Source organism: Enhydra lutris, unplaced genomic scaffold (genome assembly GCF_002288905.1).
Source record: "Enhydra lutris kenyoni isolate GAN:26980312 unplaced genomic scaffold, ASM228890v2 scaffoldscaffold1, whole genome shotgun sequence".
Classification (NCBI taxonomy): domain Eukaryota; kingdom Metazoa; phylum Chordata; class Mammalia; order Carnivora; family Mustelidae; genus Enhydra; species Enhydra lutris.
Genome location: NW_019154085.1, coordinates 15,553,519 through 15,572,745, shown reverse-complemented (window position 1 = coordinate 15,572,745; position 19,227 = coordinate 15,553,519). Strand labels below are relative to the sequence as shown.

General features: G+C 38.7%; 1 protein-coding gene across 2 annotated transcripts; it reads right to left on the bottom strand.

Annotated features, from left to right (window-relative positions):
• Window positions 1-408: 408 nt before the first annotated feature.
• Window positions 409-6,603, bottom strand: LOC111143531 (cytotoxic T-lymphocyte associated protein 4). 2 transcript variants are annotated; one of them, XM_022497350.1, is made up of 4 exons: window positions 6,347-6,603; window positions 3,462-3,809; window positions 2,882-2,991; window positions 409-1,600 (listed from the first exon to the last, which is right to left on the bottom strand). In XM_022497350.1, the coding sequence occupies exons 1-4, from the start codon at window positions 6,453-6,455 to the stop codon at window positions 1,496-1,498; spliced, it is 672 nt and encodes a 223-aa protein (XP_022353058.1). In that variant the 5' UTR covers window positions 6,456-6,603; the 3' UTR covers window positions 409-1,495. The 2 variants fall into 2 exon arrangements, with proteins under 2 accessions (XP_022353058.1, XP_022353067.1); XM_022497359.1 differs by lacking the exon at window positions 2,882-2,991 and having other exon boundaries at window positions 1,458-1,600; window positions 6,347-6,533.
• Between the last annotated feature and the right edge of the window lie 12,624 nt (window positions 6,604-19,227).

The window sequence follows — 19,227 nt, the reverse complement described above, 5'->3', positions numbered from 1 at the left end:
GAAGCAGATCAAAATGTCCGCAAGGAACATGACTGACAATACAGGAGTTGCCATAGCAACTGTGTGAGTTGAGCTGAGAAATTTATAGGCAAGAAAGAGGAGATGAAGAACTTGTGCTAGAGCTAATGTTGTGTGACTTGTAAAGGCCTTATGCTGTTATTTGCCGTAATCTGCTTTATATTTAAAATAGTTGGGAAGAAACCGAAAGGACAGAGGAGGAGTTCCTTCCAAGAATGGCTTCCAGGTTATAGCTGGTGGACAGCTGACTCATGAAGCATTATTTGTCTTTTCATCAATCTGTTCCCAGAATTCCTAATAATGAAGACTTCACCAACTGATGAATGAATAAATTAAAAACAAACTCAAACACAATATTCAAATGCAAGGAAGATAAAGACAACTCTGGAAAATGACCACCACAGATTTTTATTTAATTAAAAATATTATACATGTTGTTGCATTTTCATGGAAAATAGTGAATTAAAAAACACCAACAGTGTTAGTTTTCAGAAACCCTCATCACCCTGTTCTGCCACCTGCTGCTGTTTTCTGTCCATGGCATTAACCATGTGTAAGGAATTGAGGCTCTCATGAAACTAGAGTTTCCTTGAAGTTCATACCTACAAGACTCCCAGAATGAGCCATTTACTTGACGATGGTGTTCTATGGAGTTAAATCAGATACACCAGTCTTGACTCCCTTGCAAACCTTTGAACGGTGCTAACATAAAAGCCCAAAGCACATGTCAATACCAATTCAGCCTAGTGTGGCCACAGGAATCAGCTATGACCTCATCCAGTTCCCAAGCCAGTTACCAAGTGACCTTATATTCTACCTGGTGTATTAGTGTCCTGAGCCCCTCCATAAAACTTCCCCTGAATCTCTGGTAGGAAGACACTGCCATATAGTGTTTATATTAAAACCATCAGCAAATACACAAAAGCACATGTGGCCCCCATGCACAATACTATCAAATAAAAAATATATATTGGTACAATACAACCTTTGGAATCACTGGCTAACACATAGCCATGTGAGTATTTTTAAAGTCTTCATGTAATTCTACATTTAAGAAAAATAACACAAAAAGTTACCTTGAAAACATCACTTCAGCTATAAACTTCTCACATGTAAATACAAAGTGTGTACAATATCTCCTCTCCCTAGCTCCCCTTCCTTGTTTTCTTTGGACTGCACCACTCCCGAACCTATATCCCTGACCCCACATCATAATGCTGCATCCCCATGTTGCTCCCAAGTGACACTTTTACTAAAATTGGATCTGATATGACAGAAACATCCTGGCTCTGTTTTCTTGCACCTTTGCTTTGAATCGTAGCACACTTCATTTGGGTTCTGCATCCAGCTTTATATTAAAGAGAGATGAATCCCCCCCAAAATATACAAACAAGCAAACATAGCTGGATAGTACAAAGTTTGAATTGCCTCAGCTCTGAGAAATTGGAAAATGTTCTTTCTTCTTCATAATGGTCTCTCAATTGATGGGAATAAAATAAGGCTGAAATTGCTTTTCACATTCTGGCTCTGTTGGGGGCATTTTCACATAGACCCCTGTAGTAAGAGGGCTTCTTTTCTTTAGCTGCCAAACACAAAAAGGAACAGTAATTATTATTAAGAAATACAGAAGCCATTTCTAGCCATAATGGGACTCAACAAATAATGGGTCCCTACTCCGTTGAAAAAGTGAATGTAAACATACAGAATTATAAGCCCCAGGAGATTTTCTTGATTCAGTCATTACAATTTGCTTTAAATAAATCACTCAGTGCTACTGATGTAAAATAGCAATCATTTTCCCTGACTGCAAGAGAGGAGGAAGAGACTTTGAGAAAGCGTTAGAAAGGACACCCAAAATACCTATGGTAATTGACTACATCTTATCTGTGAGGGCAAGACTTTCATAAGATACTAAACTTCAGTTATTCTGTACTAGAACTGTATTTCTCATCTCTACTCCTCATAAACTTTTTACTGCTTTTTGTCTGTCTGCCTTAATTCCCAATTTTTATCACCTCCATAATTTGAGATTCTAGTCTACTGGTCTGTGTGGCAGTTTCTAGCAAATGAGGTAGGAAGAATCTACAGCAATAGAACAAGTTGAGTAGAGGATCTTGGAATCGAGTTGGGGGGAATGAGGATGTAGGGGAAGAGAGTAAGAGAGCCCTGGAAGGAGAAGGTTGTGGTGATAAAGCCAGCCATAGGCAGAGGGCGGCTGAATGAGACCATCAGAAAAAAATCCTGACAGGAGGCCTGATTTCATACCTCCATCTCTCCCAACAACTGCAATAAATAAAAACTGGCGTTCTTATTTACTGGGCTTGAGGGGAAAGCGAGACTTCCCATTTGAGCAGACTGGGTAATGGGGAACCCTGGACAGGACAGTTGTGTGGACAGCTATAGTTGGACAAGGAAGGCACAAGCAGGGTGGTACCAAGAGATAACTTCCGGGTGAAATAGAGGGATGTTAAGGGGGAGAGTAAAACCCATCCAGGTGGTCTTCTGTAGCAGTATTTGGCCCAACCTCATCTTATGTTTTAGGGTTATTAAGTACAACTTTCTTGAAGACAAAGAGCAAGACAGCTGCCCCATGTTGTTCAAATGGTTACTCAAACTGAAACCCTGTTCAGAAGCACACAAACATTCAATGTCAAACACACTCATCTAAAATGTTAGTCATCTCGAAACCTCAAAGGCCAGTGCCAAGGGTTCTAGTGCATTCTTTACCACTGTCCTTCCTTTACCACTGTTCTTCATTTATTGCTTCATCTCCAGAAAACTGAACTCAACAGCGTCATTTGGTCAGTTGCTATCACTGAAGACATCCTCACCAAAAGTGGTGTGTTGTCAGCACTGCACTCACCATTTTGCTCAAAGAAACAGCTGTGATAAGGAAACTATAAAAAAACAGCCCCGAACTGACTGCTGCAAGGATCCAGAGGAGGAAATCAGAATCTGGGCAAGGTTCAGGATCTACAACAGAAAACAAAGCAGAGTTTCCCTGAGACACTCTTTAAACTTTAAGGCCCTACTCCCTTCACTAGTGAGAAAAGGAAGAGGTTCTGGAAGAGCTTCCAACCTTGGTGTCTACCCCTGAATAGTATTGCTAGTCCATAGGTAAGTCTGGCTGTTGGAGGGCACTTCCCGTAGAATGTCCTATCAGAGGCCCAGGGCCAAACTTCATGTTATCACTCCAGAATGAGGGCCTCAACCTCCAGTAGAAAAAAAAAAAAAAAAAACACTAACCCCAACCCATTTTATTTTTAGTCAGAATGCTGAGTGGCCACCCGTATTAACCAGACTACCCAGTCTTATGCCAAAGAACTCTTAAAGAATTTCCATAATCCTAAAATGAACCACCTAAAGCTAAGGAACAAAACTGTTTTCATGCTAAGAAGACAGCAATCCAAAAGATGTCAGCTTAGTGATATGGATTTGCTCACCGATGACATAAATCTGGGTTCCATTGCCCATGCCTACATAGTAGGGTGGCGGGTACATGAGCTCCACCTTGCAGATGTAGAGCCCTGTGTCCATGGCCCTCAACCCTTGGATGGTGAGGTTCACTTTGTTTCCACTGGAGGTGCCAGTGCAGGTAGAATCATCTAGGAAGGCCAACTCATCCTCCACTGTGTATGTCGTGGCACAGACTTCAGTCACCTGGCTGCCGGCCTGCCGTAGCACTGTCACCCGGACCTCGGCGGCATTGCCTGAAGACCCATACTCACACACAAAGCTGGCAACACCTCGGCTGCTGGCCAGAACCACTGCAGGCTGGGCCACGTGCATCCCTAATAAGAGAAAATTAGAGGGAACTCAGTGAATCAGTGCTCACCTACCACAAGGCTCAAGCAAAATCTCCAGCTAACCGAAGCTGATCTTTGATGGGTGCTCTCCAGCTTCACCTTTCAGCCCTTCTCTTCCTTCAACAAACACTCCCCATCCATTCCCTTCTCCCCCATCCTGTCCCCTCCATCTCTTAGCTGTCTTCCAGCTAATCTCCATCAGGTGTTTCCCTTTTGAACAAGAGTTTCCTGTAGCAGGAAAAACATTGATGTGACAAACTGAAGGTTTGGTCCTACCATGAAATATGTGATTTGGGACAAGTCATGCCTTCCCTGTAGCCTTCATTTTCCCTCACATGCAGTTAAGAGGGGATTAGGTCAGAGGATAACAGAGTGCCTTCCACCTCTGGTATTCTAAGGTTAAAATAGAACTGTAGGAACTATAATGAGCAGTAGGAGAAATTTTGGAGGTTGAGGTACAGAATCTTGCCTTATTTCTCAGTACATAACTTATAAACTTCTGCTTATATTTATGTGGTCATGTACCTCTATCTGGCACAGCGGCTGAACCCTGGATCACTGTGCCAGCCAACACATTCCCTAGCATTATTATCAGAGAGAGAGATGCTGCTAGATGAAGGAAGCCACAGAGTAGAGGGCACCAGGTCGTTTCCTCTGTAGGCTGAGGCAACCCTGCTGTTAACTTCTGTGGGCTTCCCCTGCCACCGCCACCACCTCTTCCACCAGTCTCTCTCCTTCACTCAAACATGCTTATGCTCCTTTGTTCTTTCTCCTTCTGGCTTTTACAGGATAAGGGAGGCCAGCTCTCCATTGAAAAAGACTTGTGTCATCTACAAAATGGTAGCTTCATGTCAAATTACCTTCCTATAACTAATTTGTCCCATTTCTAGTCAACCACACACCTGACACTCCAAACTTGGATGATCCAAGTCACTCATTCTGATAAAATCCTTTGATATCTTACATACCATTGATTGCAAAAACAAATAAACTAAGTGGCATTTACATCCTCCATGATCCGATCCCAACCTATCATTCTAGTCTGAGTTTCTAGGACACTTCCTCCTGTGTATAAATCACTCTACAGAAATAACTCTATCACGAGTCCTTTTTCCCAAGTACGTGGACTGAGCAACATCTGTCCTCAGAAGAAAGAATAGAATGATAGCAGCCATTGCTATGGTTAATCCAGCAGCCCTGGCTGCCTAGGTAACAGTGTTCTTCTACAACCCTCATCCCTGTCTATCAGAGCAACTTTGCACTGTTATAACTCCATTGTGGTATTTAATCAAGTTCTACCCAGTATTAAAGTTTTTTGTGTACTAATCATACCTCTTGCAGCTTCTGTCTTTGGCTTATAAACTCCTGGGAGCCACCATTAGAATTTACCCACATGAGCACTCAATAATCTTTATTGTACTGACATTAAGCCCAAAGACAATTTTCCTGCCTTCCCCCAGGCAAATTTTCAGTTATCACCAGTAAATCTGGTCACACTCATTTTTCAGTGGAAGAATCTCAGTTACAGGTTGAGATAAATTTTCTACGAAGGAAATGTAATTATTTCTAAGAGTATTTAATCTTTACATGTTCAAAATATGTAGAATAGGAAAATGCACATGAGTCGTTCTTATCTGGTAATAATTTATCAAATACCTTTTGAGCACCCAAGTATTTCATATAAACCACATGGTTTCTTAACTGAGACAGTCTAGAGAGAAATAAAGTTGAAATTCAGTGAAAATGTTCACCATTTTATGTTCTATAGCAAACCCGGTATTAACCTCTAAAGAGCTTTATTTCACTGAAAACTGGGGAATCTGCACCCAAAGTCCACAGATAGGTCAGGTGGCAATTAAGTATCTTGTGCCAAACAGACTGATGGTTTTCACTGTTTTTTCTTTCTTTCTTTCTCACCCCACCTTTTTGATTTACAATTTCAAACTGCTATCATTTTTTAAGTAATTAATAACTAGTTTATAGAATTGACTGAGGACCTTAAAACTTTGAATTGAGTAAAGAAGGCTTAAATTTTAAACAAGCTGATTCGTTTATAAAAGTAAAGATCTTAAAATCTTAAATAAGGTAGGAAAGAAACTTAATATGATTTGCTTAAATCTATCTTTTTAAAAAAGGAAATTCTTGAGTTCACCCTGATTCCAAGCTTAAATACATTAGGAGCTAAGGATATCTTTCCTCTCTTATGTTGCTTAACTTTACAGTATTTTATTCCAATCTGACAGAAGTTTCTGAAATTGCTCATCTCCCAAACCAACTCAGATATATTCATTAAGCTCCTAGTCAATGCCTGGCGTTCCACTATGAGCCCTATCTTTGCTTATTTGCTGCTGCCAGATGTCTCCTGCCTGTCTTGGAATACAGAACCATCCAACCCAGGAGACGGAAGTTTTACCTTTAGTTTCTGGCTTTGTTATAAATCACTGTCCTTGACTGCTAAAAGAAATGAAACGCAGGTGTTAGAAACACCTCCTCCACCTTCATCCTGCAAAAGCCTCACTCACCTTTGGAGAAGACGGGGATAAATAGAAGAGAAAACAGAGCAGTGCAGGGCCAGGTCCTAGAAGACTGGTCCTGCTGAACCCCATGCCTCCGGAATCCGAAACAAGCCATGGCTTTATGGGAGCAATGTTCAGGTCTTCAGGAAGCAGAGTGAAACCTTTCAGGATCCTGAAGCTTTGATATGTGTTTGAACCCACACAGAATCAAGGACTTTATATAGCTGGCTTTGATCCCAGGTATGTACAATACATGTGCACACACAGAAGGCACCTGAATAGAAAGCCTTTTTGTTTTGGTTTTACGAGAAAGGAAGCCGTGGGTTTAGCTGTTACGTCGAAAAGATAACCTCAAACACTCAAAATAAAACTGAACAAAACAAGCCAATCCATGGATGGAAAATGCACTCAATTTGAAACTGAAGCTTCTTATTCACTTTGAGGATAAGTGGAGAATTGGAGAATTTCCTGGAGTGCAGGAGTCTCCTTAGGTCCCAATTTGTCCAGGTATCTAGGCATCTTTTACCAGCTAATTTACTCCATTCACATCTCTAAAATTGCTAAGCTGCTGGTCTGAGCCTTGACCCATGACAACATTAGTCTGTGGACATTATTAATAAAAGCTCTGCATTCCTCATCCTGAGCAAGTTTACAAATAAAAGCTTATTTCTCCAAGCTCCATTTAACATTTTGTTAAGAGAAAATACCAAAATCATGAGAAATAAACAAATTTGCCTGATTTGCAGATTAGGAAATAATTCAGGTATTCTTGAAAGCCTTAACAAAGACAAAACAGGGTTGGAGAAGGTCCAGAAAAAGTCAGCCAAATGATCCAAGAAATTCGAAACTTCCATAAGAGGATAGACTTGTTTTTCTTTCTAAAGGGAATTTTTCAAGCATAAAATCCAAGACCAAAGGTTAAATATGACTGAAGTTCTTAAATTTATGAAAACTGTAAACAGGACAAGGTTCATCCTATAAGAGAATACTAAACATCGGGGACTACCTCCCTTAATACTAAAGAGTTTTCATATACTTGAATAATGAAAGAGTCATTTATTGAGAATCTATGATATGCCAGTGATATGGAATGTGCACTTGGATTGAATGATGACCAGACAAAACATAGTTAATGCCTTAAGGGACTTCCAGAAGACTGACAAGTCTCTGTGAAGAGACAGTTATAGCATGGAATATGGTGTTTACCTACCCTAGTTCTTTATGGTTTCCCATTGTTCATATAGCCCAACACAACAGAGAACACTCTATAGAATATGGACCTAATGCCTCTCTTTTTAGCCTGGCTTCTAGCATTTCTTCACATGCTCCCTTCTTCTGCTTGTCCTTTCTCTAACACACCTCTTTGGGTCTCATCAATTTTACCCATGCTGTTTCAATGCTTGTTTTCTCCCATTACTTTATTTAATCCTCTTTCTGATCCTGCCAGGGTTAACTAACATGACAGCTCCTCCAGGGAGCCTCTCCTAAGGCTGTTTTCTATACTCTCCTAGAACCTTCTATAAGCCTTCAAACCCAGCTGAAATGCCAGCAGCCAAGTGTAACCTCATGGGCTCTTACTAAGGGCCAGATCCCAGACCGGGCACTGAAGATACAAAACTGGAAAATGTGTGTTCGGGCCCTTGAGAGGAGCCCACAGAAGTAGCAGGGGAAGATAGGTAAGCCTATGATCATGCTAGAGTGGAGAAAGGTTGGAACTGAAGTATGTCGCACAGCCACAGAGAAGCAGAAGCCATTGGTTAGGCCTTGAAAGTCAGGAAGGGTTTCTCAGAAAAAGAAACACCTGAGCTTATTATTGAGGACAAGGGCAAGGGGTGGGTATTGAGACAAAAAGAATAGCATGTGCCAAGATTGGAAAGAGCATAAAGCATTCATTATGGTCAGAGGACAAGTCTCGTATGGGAACCCACAGTAAGGGTAAGCTTATGTTCTTGGCACTGAGGGCCAATGCACCAAAAGGAGCAAACTAGCAGGGCTGAGCTCACATCCTAGGGAAATTCCCCCTTACACAGGAGCAAAGGTGGGGAGGATAGGTTCAAGGGGGAATAAGTTAGAACCAGGAAAAACAGGAAGGCGGCTAACACAGTACCCCAGGCAATCAAGAATTGGCAAACTTGTGTAAAATGACAGACAGTAAATATACTAGGCTTTGCGGGTGGTATGGTCCCTGGTGCCACTACTCAACTCTCCTGTTGTAGGGTGAAAATGGTCACAGAAAATACATATATGAATGGACATGATTGTGTTCCAATAAAACATTATTCACAATATCAATTATACCCCAATAAAAAAAGAATATTTTATGAAAGCAGGTAGAGGCTGGATTTGACCTGCACAGCGTACTTTGCCAATTCCTGGTCTAAACTAAGGCAATGACAACAGTGGTGACAAAGTCCCTAAGGAGACTAATTCAAAAGCAGTGAATGGATGGAAAACACCAGATTTATGGCTGGGAGTTACTGTGGTACTGCCAAGAATCATTCAAATGTTTGTCAATAGTATCCCACTCAAGTCTCAAAACAACTCAACAAGGCAGGGATAACAGTTTTTCTCAATTTATGAAAGAGAAAACCAAGCCACTGAGACTTGAGATGATTTATCCAATCCCCCATAGTCAGTGGTAGACCCAGGATTTGAAGCCAGTGATGCTGTTAATCATTACACTAAAGCAAAGGCTTTAAAGTCAAAGAGAACTAGATTTGAATCCTAGCGTGAAGACTTGCTAGCTGCTGATCTGGGGCACAGAGCCCAAAGTCCTCCAGAAAACTGTAACTATATCTCAAGGCTGGTTGCAAGGATTAAATGAGATAATGTGTGTATCCTGTATAAAAGACCTACTATGGTGTCTGGACATTCAAGGAAAAGGACTCCTTTGTATTTATAGAGTCATTGAGAAAAACAGAAGTACAGTTTCTTAGAATAGGGAACATAAGAAGAGCAGATCAGGAAGTGAAGATAATGAGTTCCCTTTGGGCACGTTGAGTTTTCTATAGGTGGTAAGGTAGAGAGACACAAAAATAATTAAATAATTGCCAATGCGGTCTGGACCACAGGAGAAGGATCTGAGCTAGAGACATTAGTTTAGGCAACCATGAAGCCACTGAGGAAAACTTCACAGGCGAGTCTTCACAGACTTGTAGCACTCTATAAATATTTGTTAAGTGAATAGATAAATGAATGAAAACAGTTTAATACAAGAAGACATGAGGTTTTTAATAGGAACTTTCAAAGACTTTTTACCAGGTCCCCTAATTATACTTTCATGAAACGGTTTCTGCAACAGCAAGAAAATTCCATCATTTTAAAAACATTGGGTAAAAAGAACGTTGGTGAAAAAGATATAGTCACATGTATAATCCCATATATTACTTGATAATTATGAAGAGGAAAAGATAATGGATAAATCTAGCAGATACTGCCTTAAAAAGTGTTCAAACTGAAGATCACCCATGATGAGATATTTTGATATCATGTGACTCCAGATTTAATTATCTGAGAACACAACACCTCTCTAGTATTATTGACAAAATTGGTTAAACTGAATCTATTTATGGGAAAAACAATTAGGCAAATCCATATTGGGATCATTCTGCAAAACAACTGGCCTTTGGAAAGGGCCTTTGATTCTTCAAAAATATTAATATCATGAAAGATTAAAAAGGAAAAAAACCTAGAAAACTGTTCTAGATTAAAGGAGATTAAGGAGACATGACAATAAAATCCAATGTATAGTTCTTGGTTAAAAAAAAAAAATCACTATAAACCACGTTATTGAGATACCTGGGGAAATCTGAATATGGACTGTATTTAACAATAACATGTTAATGTTAAATTTGCTGGGTGTGATCGTTTAACAGGGGTTATGTAGGGAAACATCTTGTTTTTAGACAATATTTTCCTAAGTATTTAGGGATAAAGTCTCAGGATGCCAGCAAGCAAGTCTCAAATGGCTCAGCAGGAATAAGTGTGTATGTTTGTGTGATTACAGAGAGAAAAAGATGAAACAACAGTGACAAAACGTTAACAACTGGTGAATCTAAGTGAAGAGGATATCTGTGTGTTCATGGTACTATTCTTACACATTCTGTATGACTGAACTTTTTCAAAATAAAAAGTTGAAAGTAAAAATTGTAAGGCCACTATTACTATGCTAGGTACCGTACCACAGATAAGCCAACTGAAATTTAGAGAGAGGATGTGACTCGCTCAGACTTATTCTCCGTCCTCCTTCCTTATATCCATCTTCCACCTGGGAGACAGAACCCCGTGGACTACTTGGGTTCCCTGGCAGACTGGCTTCTGGGAGGGATCAGCAGATGGGAAGCACCCAAAGAAGATACAAAGGCAAGAGGAGGGAGGTCAGGGTATTTCTTCCCTGCTCTCGCCCAGATTCAAGGACCTTGGTTCTGGCAGTGATAGTAGCTCTGCACAGCCACGGCTTTTGTCAGGTACACCTTACCCCTCCTATGAGCCAATTCTCACTGTTTCTCCCCCTGGTTCTTTCAGCCCTGGGAGGGACTAGCTTCCAGCGTTGCTAGCATCTGTGTAGGCTAGCATCTTCCATTCCTTACTCTGCTTTTACCTCTTAAAATAGTCCTTTTGCTGATTCTTTTACTTGAACCTCCTGTTACCTGTCAAGTCCCTGGTTGATCCAGTCCCAAAGCTATAAAAACTGGATTTAAATCCTGGTCTGATTTTCATCCAGTACTTACTTTTCCCCTATTATCTCATGTACAGTGGAAACATGTTACATTTATACAGTCAACCCTGCGTAATTCTGTCTGCCCTATTTCAAGTTCTATTTCCATGACACTCACACATTCACCCCACATACAGCATCTAACTAGAGTCTCCTTTGTACATAACAGGAGATGGAGAATTTCTCCATTTCAATTTAGGTCTCAATCCTTTTTTCTCATCTCCAGCTCTGGGAAAAGGGATAGTAAGTAAGGATTCGATCATGGGACAGACAGACACTAATGAGCCCAGCACAGTGGGGAAGAGCATGGCTGGAGTCAGACATGAGTTCAAATCCTGACTCTACCGCTTACTAGATGTGTGGTCTTGGGTACAGTTTTTTAACTTCTCTAATCCTGAGTTCCTCCTAAAATAGACCTAACTATGGTAGCTACCTTACAGAGTTATTGTGATGATTCAATGAGACTGTGCCAATAAAATGTTGAAAACTGCCTAGAATATAGTACATGCTTACTAAATGTTAACTTACATATTAAATACAGAGAAAACTATGGATTTCAAACTTCAGCTGTTATTATAATGAATGGATGGTACATTAGACTTAAATCAGCAACTGATTATTCTGATACACACTTACTATCTGCTGTTATCAGTGTTCCCATCAGTATCTGAAACAAAATAGTTTATTATAAGCTACTGATTGAGTCTGAAAATTCACAACTCCAGACATAATCTAAGAATTATGTACTGTGAGCTCTCAATTATTCGGTGGTTGAATACTCAAATATCTAGAAGTACTCCATCCTTGGATATTTTCATTTCAGGATAGAAATAGGAAAGTGGATTTTGTTATTTACCTTTACTGCTCAATAAAAAAAAGTTGGGGGGTTGGTGGTAAAGGAAATGAAAATAATTAGCTAAAATTAGGACTTGGGGATTCACTGTGATTTCATTTCCTCACTATCTTCCTATATCCTATCAGTTTGAGTAAACCCTAGACTGGTTTTATAGTACTCTTAGTGGTTACTGGATTTGAAAGCTCTCTCAAGATTTGCATAATTGACAGTGATGCCTACAGTGAAGTGTGCTCAGAATTCCAGATGAGATATAGGGTACGGTAACCCGATGGTAAGGTAACTGGATATTTTTACCTAATTGTAAAACTCCTCTGAATTTACAAAGCTCATTCTAAGCTTAATTGGACTTTTCAGTTTTTTAAGCTTATTTTTTTTCCTAAACCTCCTCCTATTATCCTTTCCCCAGCTAGTTCACCCAAAAAATCAACCTTTTGTTGAAAGACGTGCACCTGGCATTGACTGTGGTACATACTGCAAAACATCCTTTGCTTGATGGTTTCAGATGTAATGGGAGGAATGAAAAGTCTAATATTTGCATAGCATGCAGTTTCAGGACATCCCATTACGTTGAGCCTATTATCATGCCTAATTAAGGTTATGTACTCTGCTTTTGTGCTAATTAGCTCATCACAGTACAACTCCTTTCAAAATCGACTTCAAAGGAAAAAGAAAATCATCTACCCAAGTGATTGCTGAAGAAGGACCTGTCAATCATCTCACTTCGAAAGAGAGCTAAGAAAAAGGAAATGATATGCAAAGTGACTGGAAAGAAATTTTAGCTCCATTACCATTAAAGGGTGAAAATATGGGCTGGGCAAGAACTCACTTAAACAAATGTAGTAGATTAATTTTCAGTACCTAAGGAACTATCATCCACATCATAAAGTCAGGTAAAACTGAGTGCTTCTGAGCTGTGGGCCTTCCAACAGCCCCTTCCTGGGCAAATAGAATTGATTTCCTGCTGGCCTTTTGGTCTACATTGTCCCCTCACTACGGGGAGTGGAAAGCATTGTTGGGGAATCTAAATTTTATTTGCTGATCTGAATGACAAAATGAAATATCGAAGCTGCTTCAGTTGAAGGTTAATCCTCACCTGTCAGAGCTTTACTTATGTAGAGATGAAAAAAATATTTTTAAATGAATAAATGATAAAATTAACTGTGCTCAAACCAATTTGTTAGGGGGAATCTGTGTTCTACTTGTCCAAGCGCTTTATGTTATTAAATCTTTTTTAATATCTTATCTCCTTTAATGTATAACGGTCTCTTACTGTATTTCTGGGTTTAGCCATTATCCCTCAATCTCCTCAGGTTCTCATACCTAAAACTATAATTAAAGTTGGATTGTGTTTTATTCTTAATCCTTCACCCCTGTTGCAACATAGCCAGCCATGAATAATGTGGGTAAGCGACTTTACCAAAAGCCAAGAATAAATGTTTTCAAAATAGGAGACCCCTTTATTTTACAGGCCAGAAAACTGATGCTGAGAAGTTAATTGACTTGCCCAGGATCATACATTTTACATTTATTTACATACATTTTTACATACAATTATTCCTGTGCCTCTAGAGCTTATTTATTCATCATCAAGAAGAAATAGAAAGGGAAGGATAAATAGTCTGATATTTGACCTATGACGCACCCCAGCTCACCCCACCTGATGGTACAGAGTGTACCTCATTTCCATTTGGAACAAGTTGAGATAGCCCAGTATCCTTTCCATTTTGCAAAATCAGAAAAGTCACAAGTCACTAATGTTTTCTTGTCTTAGCACAAGGAGGAGGAAAGCTTAGAGTGTGATTAAAAAATTTCTTTAATGTTGAATAACCTACCCAATCCCAAAGAGTTACAGCCTCTCCCTAAAGAGTAACAGTGGAAGTGCCAAACATTTGACAGGATCCATTCCTCCCATGATATTTGTGGCTGGTATAATCTCTTCCTCAAGCACTTGTTTCAGTTTCTTGGTTACAGAGACAATCACTCTTTTCATGTTTTGAGCTGTGTTATTTCTAGCCCACTGCTACTGCAGCATTTGAATGATTGCAGGCCATGAACTCCTCCATAACTCCAGTTCATAGGAAACTGTTATATTCACACCTTAAGCATAGAAAAGGAGCATCTTTACTCCTTTGCAGTGTGAGCAGTAGTGGCTGTGATGGTAGAGAAATGTGTGTTAGAGAAGAGGGAACAAAATATGTTTGCACAGCTTGTTGTAGGTGTCAAATCCTAGAAGAAACGTTAGTGAGTTTTGCTCTCCCATTTTATAGATGAGGAAACAAAGGTCCAGGGGAGGTGAAGTGATCTACTCAAAATTACATGGACAGCCTATTGGTGGTAGGACCAAAATGAGGTCCCAAAGTCCTTAATTCAAATTCTCTTCTCTCTATGCCTTCACCATCATTTACCACCTTCCCAAGACCTCTTAAACTAACATGGCTTCTGGCTCTAATTTCCTTCAAATTTGCAACTTGAAACCCAGCTCCACCAGTTTTAGGTACCTGCAAACACAAATCAGCAAATCAGATTTTGAGTAAAATTAAAACTTATGATCTCATAGCAACACCAATCACAATAGCCAAAAGATGGAAATAGGGGTGCCCAGGTGGCTCAGTCAGATAAGCAACCACCTTCAGTTCAGTTCATGATCCCAGGGTCCTGGGATAGAGTTCTGCATTGGGTTCCCTGCTCAGTGGGAAGCCTGTTTCTCCCTCTTCCTCTGTCATTCCCCTTGCTTGTGCTCCCTCTCTCTCCTCTGTCAAATGAATAAAATCTTAAAAAAAAAAATGGGAAAAAACTCAAGTGTCCGTCAACTGATGAATGGATAAACACAGTGTGCTATATCCACACAATGGAATATTACACAGCCATAAAAGGGAATGAGGTACTGATGTGTGTTTCAATATGGGTGAATCTTTATGTATGTATATATATATATACATACATACATATATATACTTTAAATATACTATGCTGCCTGAAAGAAACCAGATGTACAATGTATATATTATATGATTCCATATATCTGATATATCCAGAATAGGCAAGTCCTTAGAGACAGGAAGCAGATTATTGATTGCCAGGTATTGTGGGGAGGGATGGGAACAGAGAATGGCTACTTCGTGGGAACAGGTGATGAAAATGTTCTTGTATTAGATAGTGGTGATGGTTGTATAACATAGTGAATACTAAATAGCTCTGAGTTACATACTTTTAAATGTTTAAAATGGTAACTTTATTTTGTATGTACTTTACCACACAAACACACACACACACACAAATATGATCATGCTGATGGATTCAACTGGCATTGCATTCACCATCTTGGAAAGCATCCCATTGGTCTTACAATATGTATTAGCCATACTTTTTGCTCTTCTCTGAATGTAATCCAGACAAAATCTGCAGCCAAGTTGGCTTCTTTCCAAGTATAAAAAGAATGAACTGGTAAATGCATCATTAACTGGCTGAGGCAAGGGAGAAACATTTTGTTTTTCCTCATCATCTACAATTCTGACCACGCATCACACTGAATCATAACCAGCCAGAATCTGAGATATGGATCATTTGGCTTTGCCTTTCCCTGGGCACAATTTTCTAACAGGTTAGTCATTTGTGGAATAACTAAATGAGATGGAGAGAGGCCATGGAGGAAATTTTGGCTCAGTGAACCATATTATTCAAGTGTGTTTTAGGAGAATATAATTTAGGAGCAGCTGGTTACATTTAGCCGCTTTCCTTAGCGGGTCCCATATCATGGATTATGCTCTAACAGGAAAATCTCTGGCCCAGAGTTTCATCCATGAGGAGGAAACTAAATAATTGCACTTACATGGGCACAACAGGACCTGCTGAAGGCAATAAGAGTAATGCACTGAAATGAAAACCCAGGGTCTTTTTGTCTGGCACGTATATAGACCCCAGCTTCTATAGTCATCTATGAGAATCATGTTACAGAAATGACATGGACTTTAAAACCCCGAGGAATGCATTCTTTATATTTTTGTTATCTCTCAACATTATTTAAGTTCACTCTGATCACATAAGTTTCTTACCCTACATGCAAACTTTGCAGTTCTGGCCATTTGTGTTATTTGGCTTAAAAATACTGACAAGCAGAAATAGACAACAAACATTTGTTTCCTGTCCTCTCAAAATATAAGTAGGTCAAGAAGCATCAGTCAACTATATCCCCTGCATTTCACTCTTTGGATAAGACAGACAAACGTGTATTAAAGAACATGTGAGGTTGCTAGATATTTTTAATTCATGATACAAGAATGCTAAAGGAAGTTAATTTTTAAAAATTAAATCTTTGCTACTGGAATTTTTTATCCTGATTTACAGGACAAATTCAGTAACTAAGTTTATGGTGATAAGTATTGTTGAGCAAATGCAATTTTTTTTCTTATCATTTGGAACCACTATTTTATTTGAGAAAATAAATTACTTCCACATTCTCTGGCTCTCTAGATATCCAGGCCTTCTTTTAATTAGCATCATAAAATGTTTATGTTAGTGAATGTCCTTTGTAAATCTGAATATATTCGTTGACTTTAGTATCTCCCATAGCAAAGAAAAATTAGAGAGAAAATCCTCAAGATTTTTATTTTAAGGGAATAGAAGTAAAGAAGCAAATGAGAAGAAAGAAGAATAAGAGAAAGGAGAAGCAAATGGAGTAGAGAAAGACAAAACAGAAACTTTGAATGAAGCATAATTTGCATATACTCAAAGAAATATCAATTCTGGCCCATCTGACAGAATTAATCAGCCATAAGAGAATACTGGTTTTGATTGTGGGTGGAACTTTCATAAAATTCCAAAAACATCTTGAAATCACAAAACCCCAAAAAAGATGCTCTGCTAGATGTTCTTATACAAAGAATGTACAGATAATGTCACTCTAATACTAAATTTAGCAAATAAAATGATTATGACTGATAAGACTCATAGAACCTTTTTAAAAAGTCTTTAACTTACATTACTGCAGCATAAATTTTTTTTAAAGGTCACCAACTTAAAAGTCAGGAAACTCTTAAATTTAACCATATTTTTATGACACTGGGTTAGATAATAATTTTTTATAGATTTAAAACAGTTTGGGATGTCACCAAGATTCAGTGCCTCAGACCCTGTTGTTCCTGCACACAGACTTCAATTTGAAGGTTTAAAGATTGAAAACAAATCTATGAAATTTACAAATCATTTCCTACAAGATATTTTCAATAAATTCTGAGCCAATTGATCTCCACCACTGTGTTTTCCAGCAAACATTCAGCCAAGCCAAAATACATCAGGGTAAGATAAGATTTTCTCACACTCTCTAATTCAGACTTATTGTTTCAGATTTGGTTATAAGCAAATAAGGAGTAAAATACGTAAAATGGTGACGTGGGATTTTAGAGTTTTGAATTATAGATGTGGCTCTAATGCTACCTAAATGGAAATCACTTTCATCATATAATCATATAATCTCACTAGAGTTTAATTTTCTCATCTGTATATTTTCCCCTTCATGATATGTAAATGGAAAAAGCAGGTTAAAAATTTATATTTAGAATATGATTCATTTTGTAAAAATAAAGTGAAAACACATGCAGAATTATATATGGCAACATGTGAACAGTGAGTATTATAGAATTTTTATTTTCTTATTTCATCTACCTCTATTTTCCATCTTTTTGAGTGTATATGTATTATTTGTGATTAGAAAAGTAGATAAGCTATTACAGGCAATAAAAATTAAAGTTTTTTATTATTTATAGAATCTATGTATCAGTTCATCAGAACTTAAGCATTTCTGTTTTTGGAAAAAGTTTAAAGACAATAAGATATGAATTTAGCTTCTTCTCTTTCATGCAGAAGTTTGAAATCTAAGGTGAGTTTATATAAGAACTCTAGTTTCTGAAATATTAACCCAAGAAGCAATTTCATAGAGCAGCATATTGTACCATCAGCTTCTCTTCTTTTGTTACCCCATTGGCATCCCAGTATTCTGAAGCTCTTCTTGTGTTAATTTTCCTAGAATGCTGTGAAAAATATTGTACACATTAAGAAACACATTCCTCTTCCCAAAGATAAGCAACATTATATGTACGGTTAATTTGACATGCAAATAAATGGATTATGGTAAATTTTAGAAGAGGAAGGTAAGTTTATTTAATGTAGTCTGGCTATTCCGGCCCTAATTCATTGAGGTCTTGAATATCGGAATCAGAACTTTAAGGTCTATCTCTTGGACTCTGATTGGCTGTAAAAAGGAGAAACTGATTCTCACAGGCAGATAGATAAACCAGCTTCCTCAGCTGCAGACTTTACATGCCCTTGGTACACACCCTTGGTTTCTAACTGACAAAGCATACAAGACACACCAAGTAGCTTATTCAAACAGATTACTCTCAGTTTAAGATGGACTTCAAGGTATCATGGGAAAAACCTGTCAGAATCAGGTATCAGAGATTCCTAGAAATTCCCATATCCAGTAATACAAACTAGACATGTTCTTGAGGGTACAAAGGCAGAAAATCAAAGAACTAATCCTAAGCGGTTTTTTAAATTATCTAGTCAATGTCAGAATTATATTCCTACTTCAAGCCACTTCTCTCTCTGTGCTGTGGGAGTGTGGTCGAAGGCTCCAAACACACCAGCCTCTTCCCTGGCAGAAGGAAACAACAGAAAAGATTCAGCCTTTCTTTCCCACATGGGCCCCTACATTAAAGAAGATGTCTCTAGGTGTCACGAGGAGAATCCCAAGGAAATGTAAGCCTGACTGGTTCCCCACAACTCATCATAGCCAAAAAGCAAGACAAAACAAACTTTCAGTGATGAAATGTTCAATTGCTTTATCTTCATATGGATGTAAACATACACAAAACTGCAAATCCAAATGACTGCAGTCTTTTAAATACGTCATCTTGGAAGACTGTATTTTTCCAGTGATACTGTCATTATTCAGAAAACCCCTGGGATGTCTCTTTTGGAATTATTCTCATTTTTATGGAGGAGAAAAAAGATGCAGTATCTTACTACTTGGTGAAAACCAAGATATGATCATAAAATGTTCCTCAGATAATGAGGAAATTGTTGTTGGGGGGGGGATATCAGATTTTTAATCAAGCAGGAAATAAGTGCTGCCTTTGAAGATGTTGGAAGGATCATGCTACAGGCCTTTGAATACTGAGAATATTTTCTCAAGAATATTTGAAACCAAGAATATTTCATCAAGAGGGATGAACATCTTGGATTCAAGCAAGCAGTGTGATCCTACTCCATGGCCACACAAAGCAAATGGAAGTGGAGAAGAAGGCTGACTCTCTC